The 20,132-nt window shown below is 43.7% G+C and overlaps 1 protein-coding gene across 1 annotated transcript; it reads right to left on the bottom strand.

The window, feature by feature from the left end:
- Positions 1-5,623: 5,623 nt before the first annotated feature.
- On the bottom strand, positions 5,624-8,984 carry LOC139156021 (uncharacterized). Its single transcript, XM_070731383.1, has 3 exons — positions 8,811-8,984; positions 6,589-7,113; positions 5,624-5,666 (listed from the first exon to the last, which is right to left on the bottom strand). The coding sequence occupies exons 1-3, from the start codon at positions 8,960-8,962 to the stop codon at positions 5,624-5,626; spliced, it is 720 nt and encodes a 239-aa protein (XP_070587484.1). The 5' UTR covers positions 8,963-8,984.
- Positions 8,985-20,132: the final 11,148 nt, after the last annotated feature.

Raw genomic sequence — 20,132 nt, forward strand, 5'->3', positions numbered from 1 at the left:
AGGCTGCCTAGGGAAGGATCGGATCAGAGGGGAGAATCCTGCAGCTGCATAATGGGAGAGAAAGAAACTCAGAAAGGATCTTTGATAACTTTTCAGGCTGAGAAAAGAGTTGGTGGGAGATTTGTTCTTTCAGACTTGCAACATTGGGTTAATGTCGCATTACCATCAAGTAGAATTAGCACATCTGGAGGTGTTTTCCATCAGGATAACCAGGGAGAAGATTAGCCTGACACCTTTCTTCTTGATAAACCCCCGTGCTTTCTGGGAATCTACCTGTGGTTTATTTTATTTTATTTTATTTATTTATTTATTTTGTCCTATACACAATGAGGGATTTAGTGGGTATATATCTATATACACATAGTAAAATACATGATGGTTATAATAATAATAATTAATAATTTATTGGATTTGTATGCCACCCCTCTCCGTAGACGCTGAGGAGATACTCATGGTAAAATATATTTAAGACATAATAGAAAAGAAGATATAGTAATAGAACATATCAATGAAAGAATAGAAGAAGAGATATAGGAATAGAAGAAAGGTCTAGGAGATATAGGAGAGCAATTTGGAGATGAGACAATTCTACAAGAAAGATTCAATGTGGGATAAGAAACAATGTTTTCTGTATTTCAAATTCCTGGATGTTTCCATTCTAGTTTCATCCCTTTCTGGAGAAGAATGAATATTGGAACATTTCTCAGAAAAAACTGTATTTGGACCAAAATGGAGAGATAAAAGCAGATCTGGCCATTGACAGCTACTTGGTTCTCCCCAAGGGGGATGTCAAGAAAGATACTCTGGTGTATTTTATAAGACAGAGACTTTTTATCGACCAAGATGCTCTTTCACGGATAAAATTGCTCAATAAGGTGGGAGAAATGTTGCTGTCTTTTCTCTGTTTTCCAAAGCCTGAGGTCCCATTTCAAGTGGGGAAAGCCTAGAGTCTCCAGGGTGGTTGGCCTTCCATGCCAGTTGGTGTCATGTAATGGAAGTTCTTCAATAGACAGGATCTAAGTGGAGCAGCTTTGCCATGTTTTATGGAAATCTTTCATGATCTTACTGGTCAGAGGTTTCTTTCTTCATCACAGTTTTATTCTACATTTTAAAAACCCTGAATGAAATAAAAGTTTCCTAAACCTTTTACAGTAAACTTTATTCTCAGATTTAATATGAATATATCCTCATACTTAAATCTTTTTTCTGCAATTCTATCCCATCAGACTTTATTAAATAGAAAAGTACTTTATTGTAATGTTCAATTCCAAAAGCAAAAGGGAGGAATTAAATGAAGAATCTGCCACTTGTTATACCTCCTGCATCTGTTTAGAAGAAGTCAGAGATTTCATGTTTACTTTAGTAAAGACCAAAGGCTAATGGTCTCCTTCCATTTTTACCAACATTTTCTATAGATGGAGAGTCCTAACATATTTCCTAACACATTCTCTTTTTTCTGCTCAGTCCCTGCCTGAGTCCCAATGTGTGGAAAGTTGTCATCCTGGATTTGTCAAGAGGGCTCGAGAAGGAGAGCCAGTTTGCTGCTACGACTGCGTTCCTTGTCCGGAGGGGACCTTCTCCACTCAGGAAGGTGGGTGACCCTGAGCAAAATGGGAGACTTGGTTGAACTGGATCCATCCAGAACATCTTCATGAAAGTGCAAGTTAAAAGGCACATTGAAGGAAAAATGATTTTTTTCTTTTTTGTAACCTACACAATTTCTTATCTAAAAGGAAGTAAATCAAAAAGACTTTGAAGGAGGGTTGAGAAGAGACGGAAAGAGGGGGTGACAGACTGGTCAATCTTTACTAACAGCAGAGGAAATATCTCTTCTGCTTTTGAGTTTGGAGAAGTGCTGCTAAGTTTCCCTTTCTAGGACCATCTGAGATCTTTGAAACTTGATGAATTCTGTCAGGTCCACCTTCTGAAAGACCTGGCAATTCACTGTATATTGGCCTCCCCTTGAGGATCACTGAGAAGGTCCATCATGTGGTGTTGTGGATAGTTTTGGGGGAACTCCTTACAGAAATATTCTGCCTGGCATATTGATCTATCGATCAATGAAAATAGAGCTGGAAGGGACCTTGGAAGTCTTCTAGTCCAGCCCTCTGCTCAAATAGGAGAACCTATATCAGTGATGGCGAACCTTTTTGGCACCGAGTGCCCAAACCAGAACATGCAGATACACATGCTGGAGCATTGGAAACTCAAAGACTAGCTAGCCAGTGTGCACATGCCTGTTTTGGCCATTTTTGGGCCATTTTCTGGCTGTTTCCCAGGTCGTTTTTGGTCTGAAAAATGGTGTGAAAACTGTCTTTCTTTTGGCTGTTTTCTGGACCATTTTCCAGGCTGTTTTCAGGCTGTTTCTCAGTGCTCCACTGCCTGCACTGGAAATCAGAAGATCAGCTGGCAATGGCACAGATTCCCAGAGTGAGGGCTCTGCGTGCCACCTCTGACACCCGTGCCATAGTTTGCCATCATGGATCTATATCATTTCAGACAAGTGACTGTCCAATATCTTCTTTAAAACCTCCAATATTGAAGGACACAAAACCTCTGGAGGCCAGCTGTTCCACTGGTTAATTGTTCTCACTGTTAGGAAGTTTCTCCTTAATTGCATATTGCTTCCAGATGTTATAGGATACTCTAGGCATTTTCCAAGTCCTTTTAACTGCCATGGGGCAGGACTCAGGATGTTTGGCTAAAAGATCTTATCATTCATTTTTAACCTCTAATAATGTAGGTTCCTATGAAGATTCTACACACTACACAGAAAATAATTAATATCATATGACTCCCCTCAACTTCATATACCTAGCTACATTTTTTTTAAAAATACCCTTCATAGCTCTTTTTAATGAAATAGTTCAGAAATACTTATTGGAAAATGTTCCTGGAATTAGGTGTTGTCCAAAAAAGATATTTCTTGTTATGTAAAAAATCTATAAAAGAAATATTGCTTTTTATTTTTTAGATACTAAAAAATGCACCAATTGTCCGGATGATCAATATCCTAATGAGCACAGAGTCCAATGTATCCCCAAAGTTATAACCTTCTTATCTTATGAAGACTTTCTGGGCATCATTCTGGTCTCTTTTGCCCTACTGTTGTTCTTAATCACAGACCTTGTTTTAATCATCTTCATTAAATATCGAGAAACCCCCATTGTCAAAGCCAACAACCGGGACCTCTCCTACATCCTCCTGGTCTCCCTCCTGCTTTGCTTCTTGTCTTGTTCTCTCTTCATTGGTCAACCAAGGAAAGCCACCTGCCTTCTCCGACAGACAGTTTTCAGCATCATCTTCTCAGTTGCGGTTTCTTCTCTCTTGGCCAAAACCATCACAGTGGTGCTGGCTTTTCTGGCCACAAAACCAGGAAACCAAATGAAGAGATGGTTGGGGAAGAGCTTGGCCAACTCCATCATCCTTTCTTCTTCTGCTGTCCAAATTGTCATCTGCTCCATCTGGCTGGGAGTTTCTTCCCCCTTCCCTGACTCTGACCTCCACTCCCAGCATGGAGAGATCATCCTGCAATGCAACGAAGGGGCTGTTGTCATGTTCTACGTCACCCTCAGCTACATGGGCTTCCTGGCTGTCATCTGCTTCACGGTGGCTTTCCTGGCCAGGAATCTGCCTGGGGCCTTCAACGAAGCCAAGCTAATCACCTTCAGCATGCTGGTCTTCTGCAGTGTCTGGGTGACTTTTGTGCCCACCTACCTGAGCACCAAAGGGAAATACATGGTGGCTGTTCAGGTGTTTTCCATCCTGGCCTCCAGTGCTGGTCTTCTGGGCTGCATCTTCATCCCTAAGTGCTACATTATCCTTCTAAGGCCAGACCTGAACACAAAGGAGCATCTCACAGCCAGAACAAATGTAAAAACATGATATATAACACCATTGTGATATTGGAAAAATTATTAATGTGATGTTCATTTGATTTCCATTTAGATAGTATGCAGGATTCAAAGAAAAACATATCTATATGTTTCAAAGTGGGAAATTGTTGAACAATTCGAATTCTTGCAGCTCCGTCCCCTTTCAATAAATCTTGCTCTGTAAAATTCAGAGGAATTCAGCTGTTGAGCAACAGCTACTGAATGTGAAAGCTTATAGAAAAAAATGTGGGCACTTGTTACTATTGACAACAGCTAAAAGTGTTTGTGAGAGAGAATGAGTAGGAAAAGAGATCAGGATGAAGCTGTTGGCACCAAGTACCAGTCTGGTTGCCTGATCCTCTCCATGAAAATGCCAGAATTGTGTGAAATTCCAGGTTTGATCAGTTCTCAGCTTGGAAAGGAAATCTTGATTCCTCTTATATAATTCTTTCCTTTTAAAAAGGTTTTTTATTTTATATAATTCTTCCATGATTTCCTGATTTTAAAACCTCCATTGCAGAAAGTGTTCAGCAGAACAGCTCTTTGGGATTTCAGTTTGAGATTCTTATTTTTATGTTTCTGTACTTTGCACCAAAATAAAAAATAATAAAGTAAATTTAAAAAAAAGTTTTGTAATTAATTTTCCACTTTTTTTCTTTCAAGCAGAGAAATAAAATAGCAGTTTTCAGATCCTTCAATTTTTCACTCTACAATATCTGCCTAAAGCATTTTCTCTGCTTCTCTTCCAAGCTTGTCTTGTTGGTGAAGGACAGGAGAAGATTTCCAGAGAAAGGAGACCTTGAGACTCTCCCCAGGAGGAGGTTGAAGGGATTCTCTCTAAAAGTAGGTCACAAAAATTAAATGCTGCATAATATTCATCCAGGTCCAAGAAGGGGTTGAATAAGGGGGGGAACCAGGGCGGGGAGGATTCAAGTAATTTAACAACCTGTTCTCTGCACTAATGATTTCTTCCAACAACCAGTTTGCCAAACTGCTCAGAAAGTTAACAACCGGTTCTCCTGAATTGGTGTGATCTGGCTGAATCTCACCACTGGTGGGAACATATAGATTTATGGAAGAGGCTCCCATGGAAACCGTTCTGCTCTCCAACCACACAGATTGCTGATCAATTGGGAATCAATGTTTAGGTCTCAAAATGGCTCTGAATAGCGAATGGAAACCATTTGCAACGTCCATTTTAAGGAGATAAGAAAAGCTGTGATGGATCAGATGAAGGTCAGTCCAAGATGCACAATGACCACACAAATACCTCTGGTTCTCCCACGAGCAGAAGGTGGAGACCTATGGCTTTTCTCAACATGGAACAGGCATTTCCCCTCGATTTCACTTTCCTCCATCTCACCACACAGGATTGGACACCAAGACATCTTACATAATAGGAATCCCCAATTCTGGTATTCCACATAAATCTAATAAATTTTTTGCAAGTTTCATACTCCCAATCCAAAAGCACTTAGGCGGGAATGGAACTCAGGAGTCTCCTGGTGATTGGCCCAAAGTCATCCAGGATGTTGACATGCTAAGGGAGGATTAGAACTCTGAGCCACATGATTTCCATGCCTAAGTGAGGATTAGAGTCTGCGGAGAGGGACGGCATACAAATCCAATAAATAAATAAAATCAAGGTAGACTTTGGCTGAACTGGAAAACATAGAGTGAAAACGCACAAACTTTTCAATATGTACCAAGCTTTACATCCACAATATGACATTGGGAAGTTGTACTTGCTAAGAAAAATAAGAGGCAGAGGGCTCTTGCAAATCCATCAAACTGTAGAAGAAGAAAAATGAAGTTTGAATGATTATGTGAACCAAAGTACAGAAAAAATACTGCAAGCTGTGAAAACAGAGAACATTATAAAAACAACAGAAACAAAGGCAGAATATAAGGAAAAACTGCTGGTTGTCAGATTAAATAGATGGAAAACAAAAGCTTTGCATGGACAACACTTGAAAAACATTGAAGGAAAATGTGATGACAACCTTACATGGGAATGGCTTAAGTTGGGAACCATCAAGAAAGAAACAGAAGGTTTAATATTCGCTGCTCAAGAATTTGCCTTGAAGGAAAAGATACAGAAATCCACTGACAATCCAAACTGCCCAGTTTGCAATGACAAAGTTGAAATGATTTCACACTTAATATGCGACTGCAGCAATATCATCCAAACTGATTGAGAAAGAAAGATTAGAAGTAACATGAGAAAATATTATTTTACTGAAAGAGTAGTAGATGCTTGGAACAAACTTCCAGCAGACGTGATTGGTAAATCCACAGGAACTGAATTTAAACATGCCTGGGATAAACATATATCCATCCTAAGATAAAATACAGGAAATAGTATAAGGGCAGACTCAATGTCGGATGGATAGCTGGCGGAGAGGGGCGGCATACAAGTCTAATGAATTGAATTGAATTGAATTAATGAGTAAAAGGAATAATAATGATAATAATGATAATAATGATGATAATGATTAATAATAATGATTAATAATAATAATAATAATAATAATAATAATAATAATAATAATACCATGTTTCCCTTATAATAAGACATATTCTGATAAATGGGACAGGATATTTCAGGACATGTGTTGAAATAAGCCCTCCCCCAAATAGGCCCCTTTCCCCAACAACCTACATGAATCCCCTGTCCCATTTGCCACCCTCAAATTGTGCCGGAACATCTTACCAGAGTCTGGCAGCTCTCTGCTTCTCTTTCTCGGCCGGTCTTTGCTGCCACTCAGGAGAAGGAGAGAGAGGGGAGGGGCTGCGAGAGAGCCCATGTCTCATGTTCTTCTCTTCCTGGGTGGTGGCAGCGCATCCAGCTCCCCGAATCTGGCCTGCCGATCTCGGCCGGTGAGAGGGAGGGACAGGTGGGGAGGGGAGGGACAGTGGAGAAAGGAGACGCAAGGAATCTTTCTCTCCTCCAAACTCTGCCAGAAATGAGCCTTCATGAGACTCGTGGCACCTGCGCAGCCTCTTGGGCTGAAAGGGGGGAAAGATTTCTTGCATGCAGCCAAAAGGTTCCTTGTCCTGGTGCTGCGTCTCACCTGCGCTCTCCCCACCACCACCACCTGAAAGGTTTGCTCTCTGGTTGCTTCTGCTGCTGCGCCCGGCTAGAAGTTTGGCTGTCAGCTCAGGTTTGGTCGCCGGTTGCTTCTGCTCGGTGGGGATGGCTGAGGTGCTGCAGGTGTTGCTGCTGCCTTTGCTGCCCCTGTGTATAAACATAAAAACATAGAAGATTGATGGCAGAAAAAGACCTCATGGTCCATCTAGTCTGCCCTTATACTATTTCCTGTATTTTATCTTAGGATGGATATATGTTTTTCCCAGGCATGTTTAAATTCAGTTACTGTGGATTTACCAACCACGTCTGCTGGAAGTTTGTTCCAAACATCTACTACTCTTTCAGTAAAATAATATTTTCTCACGTTGCTTTTGATCTTTCCCCCAACTAACCTCAGATTGTGCCCCCTTGTTCTTGTGTTCGCTTTCCTATTAAAAACACTTCCCTCCTGAACCTTATTTAACCCTTGAACATATTTAAATGTTTCGATCATGTCCCCCCTTTTCCTTCTGTCCTCCAAACTATACAGATTGAGTTCATTAAGTCTTTCCTGATACGTTTTATGCTTAAGACCTTCCACCATTCTTGTAGCCCGTCTTTGGACCCGTACAATTTTGTCAATATCTTTTTGTAGGTGAGGTCTCCAGAACTGAACACAGTATTCCAAATGTGGTCTCACCAGCGCTCTATACAGCGGGATCACAATCTCCCTCTTCCTGCTTGTTATACTTCTAGCTATGCAGCCAAGCATTCTACTTGCTTTCCCTACCATTTTGAGACTGTCAGAAATCACTACACCTAAATCCTTCTCTTCTGACATTTTTGCTAACACAGAACTGCCAATACAATAATCAGATGGAGGATTCCTTTTCCCCAAATGGAGGCCCCACCTGGCCCCCTGCAGGGCAAACTCAGCTGCAGGTGGGGAGCCCTGGCCATGGCCCAGTCAGCTCAGCTGTGACTGTCAGGGCTGCCCGGTGTCTCCCTGCTGGGCGGCTGGGAAGAGTAAGTGGGGCCTGCAGGAGGAAGGGAAGGCAGGCAAGGGTCCTGCGAGGCTCCCCTCCCCAGGAAGAGTCTGGCTCCATTGCCATCCCAAGATGGAGGGGCTTCATGGGCAGTCTGGCGGGGGCTCCGATCAGTCAGTGCTGTTAAGGAGTGTGCAGAGTGACCTCTGACTGGTCCAAGGTAGAAGGACACAGAGGAAACATGGAGTAGCAGATATCCAGCTGACAGCCCAGAGGTAATGATTCAGCAATACAATTCAGTTATCTTCAGTGTATAAAATATTATTTATTTTTGCAACTATCTTAAGTCAAGAACAATGCTAGTCATACACAATTACATCAGTCAATAACTCTCAATACATATACAATATTACAAGCTTACAAATACATAAACCATCATTTAAACACACAGTTCAACAGCATAGTCACAAAGACAAACCACAAATAGCCATGAATAGCAGAGAATAGGAGATGGAGGGAGAAAGAGTCAGACTTCTGGCTCCTCTTATGGCAATCTGTAACACTACTTCTTAAAGCACAACAGTATTCTATTACATGGAAGCCTACATTGTTGGTTTGTGTTATATATTAAACCAACTGGTTATGTGCATAGGACTAACCAGCGTTCAGGTGGGGGAGATTGGAGCTGAGGGGAGCAGGGGGAAAGAGGAGGCCTCCAATGACCGTCACCATAGAGTGGGAGGTGCACTCGCAGAGTGGCCGCTGCCCTGGCTGGAGTTTGGAAGCCGCAGAGTCGGAGTTTGTGGGAGGGGCAGCGGAAGAGAGGAGCTCCTGTGTGGGATCTGGGGGCGGGGCTTGCAACCCCCAGGGGACCCTCACCTGCCTCTCGGCCAGCAGCTGAAGAAGGCAGCCCTGTCCTCATTGACTGGGAGGGTCACAAAAGAAAAGATGGTGGGTGGCCTGGATTTTCCTGGGGATTCTGGGTTCTGCAAACTGCATAATGAGGCAGCTTCAGAGGACCCATAGAGCATGGGCAAGATAACGTTTCCTTAGACCAGCTCCTCGATGGGAGGGGGGGAGAAATTCCACGTGGGAGGGGCTTTTGCAAAAAAGGCAGGAAGCCGGAACTCCTTTCCGCTCTAGGAATCACACATCTCTGGCGTTAACTCTTGCATTGTGCGTCCATCAGGCGTAGATGATGCGGGCTCTGTCAGTTGGCGTTGGGCCTTTCTCGTGAGCCGAAATGAGCCCCTTGATGACCCGTCATCCACTCGCTCCACCCGTCAGATCTCAGCCCCGCTTGGATTATGTGGCGCCAAAGAGGCAACGGCGCGTCTCTCTCTTGCCTCTGGCTCGCAAGGGGGGACTGCCGTGGCCATGGCTGACCACCAGGGGGCTCCCTCCACATCCAGTGTTGCCCTGGCAACTCCTTAGCCTCAAAGGGGAGGTAACCATGCACACTTCGCTTTTGCCCGTCTCTGGTGTTCTCGCTCCCCAGGCTGATGAAAAGGCAAGGAGGTGGGAGGGGAGGAAAGGCTTCCCAGGTGTCCGTCCCCTCCCCCCACCCTTTTCACCGAGACACCCCACCCCCACCAGTCAAGAGGCTGCAAGGGGGGTCTGTCAGGGAGGGAGAGGCCGGGAGGAGATGGCAAGCAACCGTGAGAGGGAGGGAGGGTCTTGCAAGGAGGGGGGGACTTCCTATCTCCCCAGAGCCACAATCGCGGGAATTTCTTTCCTTTGGGGTTTTTCCCACTTGGTGCCAGGAACGTTTGGATGCTCTTCGGGAGCCTAGGAAGGAACCCCGCCTTTACAAGGGGGTCTCCCCAGCGTCACCAAGCAAAGGGTGGGTGGCCCCTGTCTCCCCTCCCAAAAATCCGGGATTTCTCTCCAGGAAAGAAGCTGCTGGCTGCATTGCTGGGGGTTCCCTGAGGGGGCTGGCGGGGGGGCGTTTGGGGGCCTCTCCTGGGAGGGAGAGAAATACAAGCCTCCCCCCCTCCTGGTTTTGTGCGTGTGTGAGTGTGTCTATCTGGGAATCCCGTGTTCATAAGATGAAGACGTGGGTGGGATATTGTTGGTGCGGTGTTGTGGTTGTGTGTTGCATGTGGGTGAAGGAGGGCAGGGGAGGAGGAAGAGGAGGAGGAAGAGGGGGGCTTAAAGCCCAGGAGGGAACCGAAAGGAACGTGAGAGCAGCAGGCGAGGGACAGGCAAAACGCCCGAGAAAGGCGGCGGAGGATTTTGGAAGACAAGGCTGTTGGGTTTGAGGGAGGAACCGACACGCATTGGCATTTTCAAGGGCCGAATTTTAAAACCCTCACCCACAATACAGTTTATTGCTTCTTGTCCTTCTCTTCTGGGACAGTTATAAAGGGATAATTGCAGGGTTCCTTGAGTAGCTGTGGAAGAAGCGCTTAAGGAACTGTGATTTTTCACTCCTGTTTTGTTCCCTCCTGGGGAAAAAAATACCCCACGGCCAGCCCCGAGGAACAAATCTCCTCCTTTATTGGTAAAATACACAGCGGTCTGCAAATCCACATAAACTCCTTCCACGTCCAACAACCAGCAGCTTTGACTCCATTTTTGCTCCAGGATTTCACCTCCCCAGGACTAGCTGGGCTCCCCTCTAACCTGGGAGGAGACAATGGCACCTGGGACCCCTTGGGGACCCCTCTCCCCTCAGTGGCATTTATTTGGGGGAGGCTCAAAGGCATCACCTTTTGTCCCCCTAACGTCAAAATGAAGCTTGAAGGCCGTTGAGGGGGTGGGGGATAAAGTGGATAATGGGGTGGGGGGATACATGTCCTGCCCCGCCCAGGTTTGGGCCATCCAATACCTATTTATTTATTTTATTTATTTATTGCTTTTGTCCATTACACAACGAGGGATATATTGGGTATACATATAGTAGATATATAATGAAGGTTATAGAGGATATACTCATAGAAGAATATATCTAAGAAAGAAGAAATAGGAATAAAATATGTCAATGAAAGAATAGAAGAAATATAGGAAAAGAAAAAATATAGAAAAATATATTATAAATATATGATATTATAATATAATATAAATATAAGATATATAGGAAAATAAGTGGGAGTGGTGTCGCTTCACACGAGCTCGTAGAAAGTTTTTGCGTTTCGTTGAGGTATCCACGACATGGAAAACTCGTGTCAATTAACACTGAAGCCCCCCTCCCCCCATAAACCGGGCGGGGAGTCTTTCCATCACCCGCACAGCTCGAGCCTTTGGTTCCCCCCACCAGAGGCAACAAGACCCTGGTGATGCCGGGTATGGATTCGCCACGGCCCGAAAACCAGCGGCTGCTTCAATCAGAGCACCTCCCTCCACTCCGTCCCAACTCTGGCACTGCTCCTTTTCTAGGGGAGCTCAATGGAAGCCCCGTCCCCCGAGCGCCCCCTCCGCCTCAGAGCGGTATTTCCTCAGGTCACACCATTGACCTGCGCACTACTACGTCTTTTAAGACGTTCTCAGTCGCCGTCCAGGCCTCCCACAGCGCTGCCGGGAAGGGAGTTTGGAGAGGGCGACCCCGAGGCAGACATGGGGTTGCCAGCGTCCGGTTTACCACCCTTTGCCTCTTTCCGTAAGACGGACAGCAGCCCATCTTCCCAGGTCAATTGGCCCCATAGACAGTTGGGAGCGAGCGGTGTGTGTGTGTGTGTGTAACAGCTGCTTTCTTCGGGAGTCGGGTGGGGGAAGGGAAAGGGCTGGCGTGGAAGCTTTGCATTCCCCTCGCCTGGGGGGGTCTCTGCTCAAACCTGAGAGGGGGCCCTGCTTAACTCTGAGGATGGGGGGGGGCTCTCTCACAGGAGCCCTTCCCGCCACCCGAGAGCTGTAACGGGCAAGGCGGCAGCGTAGTGTACGAGAGAGAGAGAGAGAGAGCAAAAGAGAGGGAGAAAATGAAAGAAACAAGGAGAAAGAGAGAGGGAGAGGGAGGGAAGGAGGGACAGAGAAATAAAGAGACAAGGAGAGAGAGAGAGAGAGAATATTTTTGGGAATTTTTTTTTACTAAACGTTTTTAGCCCCCCACCCAAATGGTGTCCCTCTTTCCTAATCTTAAAATCTGGTCACTTTATCCTTCTTTGTGACTGGATTTAATGAAGCACAGTGGACCGACACCAGCAGATGACATGGCTCCCCAAATCAACACAGACTGTGGACACTTCACACCAGTGTTCCCTCTAATTTTTTGGGGGGGTGGGCGGAAAAGTATAGTGTCTGAGCGGCAATCCCTTCGGGACTGGGCGGCACAGAAATAATAAATAAACAAACAAACAAATAAAAAACCCACCCTGTTTTGCCTCAGAGAATTTCAAAATAAAATACTGTACTCTGTGTCTATAACAGTGAGCTCATAATAGGGCAACTCTATCAATATCAAAATGCCACTTAAATAGTTGAGCTAGTTTCAAACTAGATTTTGATTTTCTTTCTCTCTTCCTTACTCCCATTATTTTTCTTTCTCTTTTCCTTCCTCTCTTTTTTCTATCTGTTTCTTCCTCTCTTCCCCTCTCTCTCCTTCCCTCTCACTCTTTCCCTCTCGGCTTCTGGACAGGTTTGGAAAACTCTGAGTTGATGATGATTTTTAAGTGAGCGATTGCTCACTGCTCAGCTTAGAGGGAACTATGCTTCACACTGAACTTCAAGCCTCTTGCAGTGGGTGCCTCTCCATTCTCCCTTCATCCTCTGGGTCCTTGGTTTCCACATGAGATGCAAAAGTTTCCAGTTTCTATCCAGAGATGGATAGAAGAAATCATAAAACAAAAAAAATAGATTTAAAGCTTGAAATGTTCTTACTAGGAATTATAAAGGGGAAGATAAATAACAATAATCCATATCTTATCCTACATATAATAACAGCAGCCAGAATCACATACTGGAAAGCAGCAACAATTCCTTCGAATACAATGATCATAACTAAAATTTTAGAATGGAAATGTGTAAATTAGCCATGGAAATTCATGTTAAAGAGGAAACAGATTTTTTAAAAAATGTGGAATAATTGGTATAATTGGTTGGAAGATAGTCACAAAGTTAAATAGATAGTGATGTATATAGGACGTAAGGTGCAAGGTGGATAAATTTAGACAAGATGTTATGAGATAGAGATAATTGTAATGAGGTGGAGTTTAATAAATTATGTGAATATAGATAAATTAATGAACAAGTGTTATAGATACATATAAAATATACAAATATACAACATTGATAAATGAATACTGTATTGTTTAGTGTTTAGGTCTTGTTATGTAATGCCATGTGGTGTCTTTTGAAAGATGGTTTTGTACATATGTATATCTGTATTTATATGTTTTTAAAACTGTTCAATAAACTCCTTAAAACCCACCTTTGCCGTCAGGCATGGGGGAACTGAACATCTCCCCCTGGGCACGTTTAATTTATGCATGGTATGTCTGTGTGTGTGTCTGTTAGCATATGGGGTTTTTAAATATTTAAATATTTTAAATTTGTCTGATTGCTTATGATTTGTTTTTACATGTTGTGAGCCGCCCCGAGTCTTCGGAGAGGGGCGGCATACAAATCTAAGTAATAAATAAATAAATAATAAATAAATAAATAAATATTTTCCTTTAAAAAATGTATATGGAATAAAAAGAAAAAACGGGGAGTGAAAGGCATTGGGAAGATCTGGGGCTAAATGACTTGGGGAGGGAGAGAGAAGGAGAGAGAGGGGAGGGAGGAGGAAAGGATGGAGGGAAGGGAAAAATACAGGGAAGGGAGGAGTGGTGGGATTTAGCTAGTTCTCCCTAGTTCAGGAGGTTGGGATTTCGATCCTATGTAGAGACAGATATAGGTTCCGTTGCGTGGGCGGAGGGTTGGACTAGATGACCTGCAAGGTCCCTTCCAACTCTGTTCATGTGTTCACCTGAACCAGCTGAATTGCCTGGCCCTAGCCCCTCCTTCTGGCCCCGCCCTGCCTCACCCCTTTCCTTCTGAGCGCCCTCCTCCCCCCAGAAAACGACCTGTCTAAAGATCCCGTGGATCCCTTGGGCTCAGGCAGTGGGATTCCCAGCCGGTTCCCTCTCTGCGCCAAGCGAAGGAATCGAAAAAAGGCTGCTGAGCCCAGAATGGAGTTTCCTCGAAATTAGGAATTATGAGCTTCCAGGAAGGAGTAGGACCAATGGCAATTCTCCCTTATCCATCGTCATCGGTCTCCGGGCAAACTCTCCCTTGACTTCAACCCCAGGAGGAGAGAGTTCCGCCCAGAGAAGCCAAAATCCCCCCTCCCACTTTCCCCGCTTCTCTCCTCCTTCAGGTGAAGCCACAAAGGACTCTGCCCAGAAGCCGATGACGCTCAAGCAGGGAGAATTCCCATTGGTGCTGTTCCTCGTTCTGGCTCCGCCCACCTCCAACGGCCGAGATAAACGCTTCCTCGCGACACCCGCACCCCCCCCCCATGCGGATTCTTTCTCTGGGGCTGGAAGCATCTGGCTGCACACACACATAGAGACACACAGAGAAAGAGAAAGAGAGAGACGTTTTCCCTCAGGGAAATTTGCATAATCCATCGTAAAACAAAAGGTTCCTTTTCATTATTTTTATTATCATGGCATAAAATAGAAAATAAAAGTAGTAAAGAAACGAGGAAGGGGGAAAGAGGGGGGAGAAAAAGTGGAATAAAGGGGGGGGAAGAAAGGGAGAGGAAAGGAAAAAGGAAAGGAAAGAAGATAGAGTAAGGACAGAAGGAGAAAGGAAAGGAAAAGAAGGTGAAGGAAAAGAAAGGAAAGAAGATAGAAGGAGAGAATATCCAAAAAAGAAAGGGAAAGGAAAGGAAGATAGAAGAAGGACAGAAAGGGAAAGGAAAGAGAAAGAAAGCAAAAGGAAAGGGAAAGAGAAATGAAGGGGGAGGGGGAAAGGAAAGGAAGATAGAAGAAGGACAGAAAGGGAAAGGAAAGAAAAAGAAAGGGAAAGAATAAGGGAAAGGGAAAGGAAGGGGGAGAGGAGGGAAAGAGAAAGGAAAGAAGACAGAGGAAGGACAGGAAGGGAAAGGGGTGGAGTGGGGCGGAAGGGCTGAAGAGCCAAGTCTCAGGATCTCCGGGATCCCTTTAGATCAGGCAGTGGGTCCCGCCGGTTCCCCCTCTGCCCAAAGGGAAGGGGTCGCCGCGGGAAGAATGCATAGATTCGGGGGTTGAGAGGGGAAAGGGGGGTTTCATTTCAAAGCCTGATCTTAGCTGGCTGCCCTAACTGGTGATGGGGGAGGGTTAAAAAAAAAAGAGAAACTGAGGGGTGGGCTGATGAGGAGAGAGAAGGCAACTCGTACCCCCTTATGCACAGCTGCTCCCAGTCCAGGGAGAGAGCACAATTGAGAGGCGCCCTGGATCCTAAGCGCTGGGTTGCCTCCAAAGTAAAAAAGCTCCTTAGCTGGTGGCTGACCGGAAGGCGGTGCTGATTGGCCACCGCAGCCTGCTTGATTCTCTCTCCTCGCCCTCCCTTTGCCCCATCCCGGTTAGCCTCCTGGCTAGCACAACAACGCATGCGCAGATGGTTTTAAAAAAATAAATTAAACTTAATTTTTAAAAAGATGTGGTCCTGCCGATCTGCTAAAAATGTCATTACCCCCATAGCGTTCCCTCCCCCCTTGTGGACAGAAGTCCGTGACTGGGTCGCGGGTGTTGCGGGCGGGGGCGGAAACGGAGGGTAACGGAAGGAGAAAGGAGGGGAAGGGGGTGGATGGGCTGCTTGCTCTGGCTGGGCCTTCACTCGCCTGCCTGCCCTGCCTGTCACAGTGGATGCAAAGCCCCGTGTGCTGCCGTGAACTCTCTGGGCGTAAGAAGCAGGGCCCCGGTCCCTTCTCTTAAAGGTGCAGTCGCCTCTACCACGCACTTGACGGGGGCAAAAAATAGGGGGGGGAGAGAGAGAGAAAATCCTGTCAGGTTGTTTGGACGGGAGGGGGGGAGAGAATGGTCATAGCCGGGAAACAGCCCTTGCAAAGGAGAGAGACCCAAAAGGAGGGAGACTCCCACCCACAAAAACAAATGAGGCAGGAGGGATCCCTGTATGTCCCCCTCGCGGGGCCCCACTCGCCTCAGAGACGCGTTTCCTCAGGTCGCGCCATTGGCCTGTGCGCTAGCTTGGCGCATCTTTTAAGACGCACTCCGCCGCCGGCCAGGCCTCCCACAGCGCTGCCGGGAAGAGAGTTTGGAGAGGGCGACCCTGAGGCAGACATGGCGTTGCCGGCTTCCGGTTTATCATCAGTCGCCATCTTCTCAGGTCAGTTGGGCCACCAGACGGTTGGGAGCGGTTGGGTGGGTGGGGATGGAACAGCGCGCGCTCTGTCCGCGCTCAGAGGCAGCATAGCTTGCTTCGGGAAACGGGGGGGAGGGCCAGCGTGGAAGCTTTGCATTCCCCATGCCTTGGGGGGAGAGGTCTCCACTTATCTCTGAGGGGGGGAAGACTCCCTTTGGCGGGGTGGGGTGTCTTGCAGGAGCACCAGGGAGGGGGGGTTCATGGGAAGGCGCCCTCTCTTCTCCCTCACTCCTTTGTGAGGTGAATTTTTGTGACCTGTTCAAAAGAAATAAAAAGCAGTCAAGGCTATAATTTGAGTCTCATGTTTAGTTTACTTGACAGCTATTTTGGTAGCACCCTCAAAATTCTTCCAGATGTAGATACAACTGTGCCAGCAGTAAACCTGAGGGCGGTTTTGCTTGGTTTTTTATTTTTATTTTAAATTTTAGAATGTAAACAACTGCTTTTCAGTAATTATGGATTTTTAATGCACAGTCTTTTCAATGTGTCCTCAAATGCTTGGAGGCAGGATAATTAAGTCATAAAAATACACCTTTAAAACAAGCCCCAATTTTTAGAGCTCATAGGTTTTAATCTGTTTTTTAAAAAAATATTTTTATTACTTTTCATAAAAGACAAACAAGACATACATACATTTAACATATATTTGGGGCTATAATTATCCCACTTATTGTAGAAGTACAAAAAGAAATATACTAATATTTTGTAAAATCAATGTAGTAATTTAAATGAAAAGAAGAATTTTTGTTTTTATGTAATTTAACCATTAATACTTATAATTATAGAAATATAAACTATTATAATAGATTAACATACTTTCAGGTCTTTTTTTGTTGTTGAACCATGCATAAACTTTATTCCAAATATTGAAAAATCTGATTCTTTTTGTTTATTTAGCCGCCTTGTCATCATATCCATTTCAGTTTTTTTAACTGGATGTTAGTTAACCAAAGTTGTATAACCAGTGGATGGCCACACAAATCAAACTGAATAAATAAGATACTATAACCATTATACAATGCTTCAAGTTCTAGTATTAGAAGTGCAATATTAATGGACTTTTCTCAGAATTCTCTAAGCCTTCAATTTGCCCTTCTTTTATATGTGTTTTCCCCAAAATAAGACATCTCCTGATAATAAGGCCAATTGGGCTTTTGAGTGCATGGCAATAAGGCCAAGTGCATATTTTAGGGTTCAAAAAATATAAGACAAGGTCTTATTTTCAGGGAAATACAATATGTATGTATGGATGGATGGATGGATGGATGGATACATGTTGATCTATTGGAGAACCCCATCTGATTCAGGAAAAATAAGCATTCCCTTTAAAAAATTAAGGGAAAGGAAAAGAAATCCATATTTAAGAAAAGAATAAAAAAATCTTTTCACCCGTCATCTTTTCATTTTTCTAAAACCTACCTATAAAAACTGTGGATGAACCAGGTCATATTTCCCTAATGTTATTTATATTCCTTAATATAAAATAGCCTATACTAGTATAGGAATTTTTGGTTTTTAGCTTACACAACTATTTGCAGTAGATCAGGCTAGGGATTAGTCTGAAAACTAATGTTATTTGGATAATTCCTGTTTATGCAAACAAAATGTTAATACACTTTATTTTGCATGCTGTATGCATATATGATCTTTTTGATAAGGAGCTGAGAGAATGGAGGAAAACTTGAAAACTAAAACTAAGGACATCAAAGATTACAAATATTTTAAAAATTGTTTATTAAAGCAAACCTATGATGAATGAAAAGTCAGAAAACTTGGATCATACATATAAAAGTCAAGCACTTAAAAAGCAGAGATCCAGAGGAATTGAAAACTATTTAATAAGGATCTTAATAAAACAAATTCTTCAAGGGGCGGGGGAGAAATAGTGGACAAGGGATGAAATATAGAGAGATAAAGAAAAATTGCAAAAGGAAGTAGGGATATCTTTAAAAATATTAAAAGAAAGAAAGAAGGACGGGGATCTTAGGGTTGGGGTTTTGTCCAAATAGGGCATAAAAGTGACTGGACAGAATAAAAGTGGCTAATATTTTCCCTCTTATTTCTACTCAAGATAAGGGAGCTTCAACTAATCAGAAGAGCAAAGTTCCACAAGCCTTCAAGACTCCATATTTGTATTCTTCCTCAGATGTGTTTGTCTTAGCCAGATTAGGGTTCTTTTCTTCTAAATGTAGCTGAATTTAGAGATACCTTACAAGGAGCAATAACCAACAGGACAGCAGCAGCAACAGGGTTTCACTGATTTCTCTCTTCACTGGTTCCTTGGAAAAGAGTCTTTTGAATTGGCCTCAAGTTCCTGTCTCAAAAAGAACCTCAGACAAACAGGTGGGGTGTTCCTTTAAGATTGGTTACAAACCCCACATTTAGAGCAGCAAATCCTGAACTATGTCCATTGGTCATTTCTGTAGCCAGTATTTTCCTCCTGTTTCTTGCCTTTGTTGAGCATTTGCCTGAAAGGGGGCTGGCAGGATAGAGGGACGAAAAGCGCCCCAGGGTCCAGATGGGGAAGACATTTCGATAGGAGCTGTAGCTGATAGCACAAGTCTTGTTGAATACACCCTCAGTGTCCTCCTGTAAGCAAAAGAAGGAATACAATGTAAAGCTTCCTCCTCTTACCTGTGCATTTCATAGCACAAAAGATCCCGCAGGAAAGGAAAATAAAACACATCTGAGTCACCTGCCATCTAACATACATGACCACATATTTTAGGAAGCTTCTAACAAGTTTATTTATTTTATTTATTTATTTTATTTATTTGTCATACAAATATAGTATTGTATTGTAGTATGTTTAACATAATATAAATATAGATATAGAAAAGATAAAAAGACATTAGGACAGGAAAGGTAGGCACAAAGGTGCACTTATGCACGCCCCTTACAGACCTCTTAGAAAAGGGGAGAGGTCTGTTGTAGATAATGTAAGGTTGAAGATTTTGGGATTGGGGGAAGAAACAACAGAGTCCAGTAGTGAATTCCAGGCGTTCATCACTCTATTGCTGAAATCGTATTTTCTGCAGTCTAGTTTGATTTACATTTAGTTTGTATCTATTGTGTGCTCTTGTGTTGCTGTTGTTAAAGGTGAAGTAGTTGCTAACAGGGAGTACATTGTGATGTATGATTTTATGAACAACAGTTAAATCAGTTTGAAGGGCATAGCTGTAAATTTTCTAAATATAGTAATTGAAATCTGGAGGAGTAAGGTAATTTGTTGTGTGAGGAGGAGTGGAGGACTCTTCTTGTGAAGTATTTCTGGACTCTTTCAATTGTATTAATGTCAGTTATGCAGTGTGGATTCCATACAGGTGAGCTGTATTCAAGAATTGGTCTGACAAATGTTTTGTATGCTCTGGTTAGTAGATCGGTGTTTCTAGAGAAGAAGCTGCGTAGAATTAAGTTTGTGACTCTTAGTGCTTTTTTGGCAATGCTGTTGCAGTGGGCTCTGGCACTTAGGTCATTGGAAATGAGTACTCCAAGGTCTTTGACTGAGTGAGGGTCTTCTGCAAGTTCAGTTTGTCCAAGTTGAGTTGTCTTGTATATTAAAAGACTAAAAAGTCTGCACACTTTAAGGATAATGTAGGAGTTCAAAAGGGAGGGACTTGCTGCTGTTGAAATGGATTTAACCAAGAAGGGCATCAGAATAAATCAAAACTGAACCCCTGATACTCTTGCAAAGTAAAAGGCAGTAATGGCAGGTGCTTTTTGTTCTCCATACATAATTAAGCATGATGCCAGCAACGTCATGAGAGTTTAGAGATATCCCACTGTATATCATATTCATATTCATATATTCATATTCATATATTAATCATTATTTAGCATATAGCAATAGCTTTGGGGATGGCATGGTTATCCACTGACTGAGCTGCTTTGTTAGGCAGGGATAATAGCAATTGATGG

This window comes from Erythrolamprus reginae, unplaced genomic scaffold, assembly GCF_031021105.1.
Source record: "Erythrolamprus reginae isolate rEryReg1 unplaced genomic scaffold, rEryReg1.hap1 scaffold_230, whole genome shotgun sequence".
Classification (NCBI taxonomy): Eukaryota; Metazoa; Chordata; class Lepidosauria; order Squamata; family Dipsadidae; genus Erythrolamprus; species Erythrolamprus reginae.

Excerpts from the sequence above, each read along its gene's own strand:
- LOC139156021 (XM_070731383.1), bottom strand. The coding sequence starts at position 8,962 with ATGCTCTATGGGTCCTCTGAAGCTGCCTCATTATGCAGTTTGCAGAAC. Across the intron at positions 7,114-8,810 it reads AGCTGCTGGCCGAGAGGCAG|GGGCAGCAAAGGCAGCAGCA; the intron begins GTGAGGGTCCCC and ends GTTTATACACAG. Across the intron at positions 5,667-6,588 it reads CAGAGAGCTGCCAGACTCTG|TTTGATGGATTTGCAAGAGC; the intron begins GTAAGATGTTCC and ends CTTCTTCTACAG.